Source organism: Bison bison, unplaced genomic scaffold (genome assembly GCF_000754665.1).
Source record: "Bison bison bison isolate TAMUID 2011002044 unplaced genomic scaffold, Bison_UMD1.0 scf7180017864048, whole genome shotgun sequence".
Taxonomy (NCBI): domain Eukaryota; kingdom Metazoa; phylum Chordata; class Mammalia; order Artiodactyla; family Bovidae; genus Bison; species Bison bison.
The window spans coordinates 4,492,656-4,498,217 of record NW_011494620.1 but is presented as its reverse complement, the minus strand read 5'-3'; the positions used below and the strand labels follow the sequence as shown (position 1 = coordinate 4,498,217).

The window sequence follows — 5,562 nt, the reverse complement described above, 5'->3', positions numbered from 1 at the left end:
ATGGCTACCTTGTCTGCTGCCATATGGTAAAATGAAGCCTAATTGCTGGTGCTATAGAACTGTCTCCTTCTCCTACTAACAGAAGGAGCCCGGCCTCTAGGGTGTTTCTCCTTTGAAGTGCATCTTATTAAAATTCCTTACCCCCATAGTGCACTTGCCACCCCCAATGTGAGTCTCATTAGTGTTTAATTGTCATATTCATGGGGTGGCTTGTTTCAAGAAATAAATATTACAAGAGGAGAGCTTCCCTGAAGTCCCTTATTCTATTGCTACAGAACAGGTCTGGCCATGGTTTGATGACTTGCGCAGGATCCCACAGCTCGCTCATGGGAGGCTGAGCTTATACCATTCCCTTCTGTTTCCATGCGATGTTGCTTTAGTTGATGACCCCAGGCTTAATCTTACCGTAAAGTTGGGGTTAGAGCTTTATAGTCAAGAGAAGTGTTGCTAAACATTCAAAGTTTAGTGTTTTATTCACATATATTCTATATAGGAAAGTAAAAGAAAAAATCAGGAAACATTTTTAGTTGTGTCTGATTCTTTGCAACCCCATGGATGGTAGCCCCACCAGACTCCTCTATCCATGGGATTTCCCAGGCAAGAATACTGGAGTGAGTTGCCATTTCCTTCTCCAGAGGATCTTCCCGACCCAGGGATTGAACCCGAGTCTCCTGCACTGGCAGGCAGGTTCTCTGCCACTGAGCCCCCAGGGAAGGCCATAGTTATTAACAAGCATTTTGTTGGGCAATTTCTAGGTACTTTAAAGATTATATTTGTTAATATAAAGGCCTTTGTTGGTTAAATTCATACTACATGTTAGGAGAAACTGATACACTTGAAAAATAATTTCCTGAAAAATAATTTCAGATAAGCTCTGAAATCTTATTTTTACTTCCATTTGCAGTAGCAAGATAAAGAGAATTGTGTACTTAATTATATCATCCTTCACTTTCAGGTATGTGAGACTCTAGAGATGGAAGTAATTAAAGATGTATTACATTTAATATCAATATTTTTTATGGCAAAAGATCTGGGAGGGGGAAAGGCACCTCCACTGTCAATATGTTGCTAAATACCTTTGTGCCCCATTTAATGCAATCTAATTTATCTTGGAATTTTAATTGAAGTGGAATATTAAGAATTGCAAAAGAAATGGTATTTACCCAAGTCTAATAGTAATGCGTTAACATGTCTTTTTCTACCTGTAAAAGTCAAAATAATGAAACATGCATTTCAAAATTCTATAATTATAAGGAAAGTGTTTTAGTAAATATTCATCTAGAATTACTCCTTAATTCTGGATTCATTTTACTTAGATGGTTCATTTCTACATGATAGTAAGATTTCATACTGTGTTACAGATTCACACAACATACTTACTTCCTTTTAAAGCAATAATATTTTAATTTGCATTACAATTGTGAAAAAGTGCCTTGGAGATTATCTTCACAGGTTATACAAATAGTATAATCAACTTATGGACAATGGGTTTAGCATATATAAGAGAAAGGCTTAGGAGGTACTTTATAATTCAATCATGTATGTATTTATGGAATTGAATTCCTTCTTACATGCCCAGAACCATCCATTAACATGTAATCAACAGGCTCCTCTATGTAATTCTCCAAGCAAGAATACTAGAGTGGGTAGCCATTCCCTTCTCCATGGGGTCTTCCCAACTCAGGGGCTGAACTTGAGTCTCCTGTATTGCAGGCAGATTTCTTTACCACTGAGCCAGTGTAGTTTCCCTGTTTTGTCTTGGAGTGTCAGTCTGATGTGTCTATTATAAAAGGGCACAATACCATGAAGTGGTTTAGTGGAAATTTATTTTCCTAATGACTGCTTCTATTGAGTGAAAACAGAGTCATTTATTTATTTTTTGAAAATAGAAATAATGTTTTTATTTTTTTTTAACTTTTTATTTTGTGCTGGAGTATGGCTGATTAGGGCTTCCAAAGTGGCACAGGTGGTAAAGAACACGCCTACCAAGCCAGGAGATGTAAGAGACTAAGGTTCCATCCCTGGGTCGGGAAGATCCCTAGAGGAGGGCATGGTAGCCCACTCCAGTATTCTTGCCTGGAGAATCCTATGGACCGAGGAGCCTGGCAGGCTACAGTCTGCAGCATAGCACAGAGTTGGACATGACTGAGGTGACTTAGCATACACACATAGCCAATTAACAATAATGCATTTTGTATTGGGGTATAACCAATTAACAATTTCGTGATAGTTTCAGGTGAACAGTGAAGGGACTCAGTCATACACATACATGTATCCATTCTCCCCCAAACTCCCCTCGCATCCAAGCTGCCACATAACATTGAGCAGAGTTCCCTGTGCTGTACAGTAGGTCCTTGTTGGTTATGCATTTTAAACATAGCAGTGTGTATGTATCCATCCCGAACTCCCTAACTCTCCCTTTCCCCCATCCTCCCCTCTTAGTTCAGTTCAGTTCAGTTGCTCAGTCATGTCCGACTCTTTGCGACCCCATGGACTGTAGCACAGCAGACTTCCCTGTCCATCACCAACTCCCGGAACTTGCTCAAACTCATGTTCATCCAGTCAGTGATGCCACCCAGCCATCTCATCTTCTGTCATCCCCTTCTCCTCCTGGCTTCAATCTTTCCCAGCATCAGGGCCTTTTCCAATGAATTGGTTCTTTGCATCGGGTGGCCGAAGTATTGGAATTTCCGCTTCAGCATCAGTCCTTCCAATGAATATTCAGGACTGATTTCATTTAGGATGGACTAGTTGGATCTCCTTGCAATCCAAGGGACTGTCAAGAGTCTTCTCCAACACCACAGTTCAAAAGCATCAAAAGCATCCTTCCCCCTAGGCAACCATAACTTCATTCAGAGTAATTTGAGACTCTAAAGCAGAGCATTTCTCCCTACTACCGAACAGTTTAATTTGGAATAATAACATTTTGATATCAGATCATTGGGCTGAAATTAGTTTGTGGGTGTAAAAACCACTTTATCCTTATTCAGTCTATTTGTTTGTTATAGAATATTTGCAATCTTGCTGATCTTTCTGGACATGGCCCTCATCATCAAAGATGTAATTTTCCTTAGTGGCACGACACATATTTCTTTGGAGTCTCGTTCAGTTTCTTTTGTTATTGCTTTTTTTTTTTTCATGGATGTTTCTCTTCGAGTGTTTATAGAAGGGTAAGTTTTATTCGTTTTTTAAAAAACACATAGAACTATTTTGTGCTATAAGAGGCATCCCCAAGTAATTAGCAAGTCAATGCAACCAAATATGCCCGTCTTTGTCAAACTAAATCTCTCTGAAGCATTCAGAAACAAGAGAAACAATAGTCCAAATCCCAATTTCTACTATATTTTGCTTTAATATTATGGTTGCAACTGGCACTCTAGTCTCTAAACCATGTATTCTAGATGGTTCCTTTAACAGATAAAGCTAAAGGGTTTGAAGAACGGGGCCAAGCAGCTAGTATGTCTACGTGGATATTATTAAGAGGAATATATATATATGAAGCATAAATATTGGTAGTTTCATGAAGAGTTGAGTGTAAATAAAAGCTGTCGTTGTTTAGTCGTGTCTGACTCTTTGGGACTCCATGGACTTCAGTACACCACGCTTCCCTGTCCTTCACTATATCCCGGAATTTGCTCAGATTCATGGCCATCGAGGCAGTGATGCTATCTAATTCTCATCCCATGCCACCCCCTTCTCCTTTTAGCCTTCAATCTTTCCCAGCATCAGCTGACAGTGTATTAAATACCAGGTAATAGATCACGAATAGTTCCCTACCTCAGCTGAAATAGAAACTTGTGGGGAGGTCCCCAAAGAGCTGAGGGACACACATCCCAGTGTGGGGCGGTGCTCAGGAGAGAGGCAGCAACTAGCTTTCTTGGCCTCTGGCTTCCTGAGAAGGTGGGAATGCAGCCTCGGAGCCCCAGCCTCACTTCACCAGAACATTTGGAACACACTTGTCTCCTCTCTAGCTGAACCCTCTGCCCTCAAATCTCTGGGCTTAGGACAGTTGCCCACTCCCAGGTTACCCCAGCCTAAAAGAGGCTACCCCAGCATTGCAAGAGGCTTTCTCTGGAGCCTCATTGCCCGTGGCTGAAGGAGCCAGTGTTGGGGAGGAGGTGCAGACACCAGAAGATCCCCTCTGCACAGAGGAAGCCACACCAGCCCACTGGGACCCCACTGTGGGTACAAAGCCAGGGATGAGTCTGCTGGCCAAAGCAGTGGATGTGTCTTCCTCTCACAGGCTCCTCTTGTGCCCTCTTCACAGTCCGTTTTTCTAGGGCTGTGACATGGTCAGCTTTCATTGCCTGATAGCTCAACCCACCATCTCATCTTTCTCTCCCACCTGTTGTGAAGATAGGGCTTGCCTCTTGTTCAGTGGTTTGGTTATACCTCTTACTGTACTTATGTTGCAATATGGATGCTTTTGTCATATGTAAATCTAAAATAATGAGTATGAATATTTTTTCTCTTAGTCTGGTAAATGTACTTTCAGTCATTCATTAAAGCAGAATTAAGGCAGGGGGAATGAGTCAAATAAATTTATCCTCTTAAAATATCCTGATTTCTTTGGGGAAGCATCAGCTTGTATTTTTTGTTTGTTTGTTTTTATTATAGGATACGACCATATTTTTCTGATATATTTAACTCCTTAGATGCTGCCATTATTATTGTGACTCTACTGGTTGATATCACTTATCTTTTGTATGACTCTATACTTGCTAAAATTTTCCCCAGGTAAGAAACATATGCTTTGTCTCTCAAAGTTTTTCTTTTTAAAAAACTAGTATCTGTGACTTTCATTTTATGTAATCTTTTTTAAACTCTAAATGTGCTGATTCTGTTCTAAATATGCTGGCAAATGAAATGTTTAGATAAATTTCCACACACTTGTAAACAAAAGGATGGTGGTGTTTAGGGCCCAGCAAAAGGTGGTACCTTCCACTGAATGAAGAAGATGGTGCCTCCAAAAAAAGAAACTGGGGACTTGCCTCTTGTCTTAACTTGAACTTTCCACTAAGTTTCCGCTTGTGCCTCAACCACAGATTTCTCACATGTGAAATTCCTGGGTTTTTCCTATAACCTAGAGAGGACTGGTTTGAGTTGATGCAAAATTTGAGTGACTTCTATGATGATTCTCTAAAAAGGAACAAGTGGAACAGAAAACCAGGTGACTTGGGTGGCAGCACAGACGTTGGATTTTTGCAGTATAGTCGACATGATGTGAGCTTCCAGATGTTCAAGCTGGTTTTAGAAAAGGCAGAGGAACCAGGGATCAAATTGCCAACATCCGCTGGATCATCGAAAAAGCAAGAGACCTCCAGAAAAACATCTATTTCTGCTTTATTGACTATGCCAAAGCCTTTGACTGTGTGGAACACAATAAACTGTGGAAAATTCTGAAAGAGATGGGCATACCAGACCACCTGACCTGCCTCTTGAGAAACCCATATGCAGGTCAGGAAGCAACAGTTAGAACTGGACATGAAACAACAGACTGGCTCCAGATTAGGAAAGGAGTATGACAAGGCTGTATATTGTCACCCTGCTTATTTAACTTCT

At 40.6% G+C, this 5,562-nt stretch overlaps 1 protein-coding gene across 1 annotated transcript in view; it reads left to right on the top strand.

Annotated features, from left to right (window-relative positions):
* LOC104985517 (phosphatidylinositol 3,4,5-trisphosphate 3-phosphatase TPTE2-like) overlaps positions 1-5,562 on the top strand; it is a 42,471-nt gene continuing 36,909 nt past the window's right edge. The window contains exons 1-4 of the mRNA XM_010835731.1: positions 1-26; positions 905-955; positions 3,009-3,170; positions 4,618-4,737. Of these exons, the coding sequence (XP_010834033.1) occupies positions 1-26; positions 905-955; positions 3,009-3,170; positions 4,618-4,737 (359 nt within the window). The remainder of the gene's footprint in view (positions 27-904; positions 956-3,008; positions 3,171-4,617; positions 4,738-5,562) is intronic.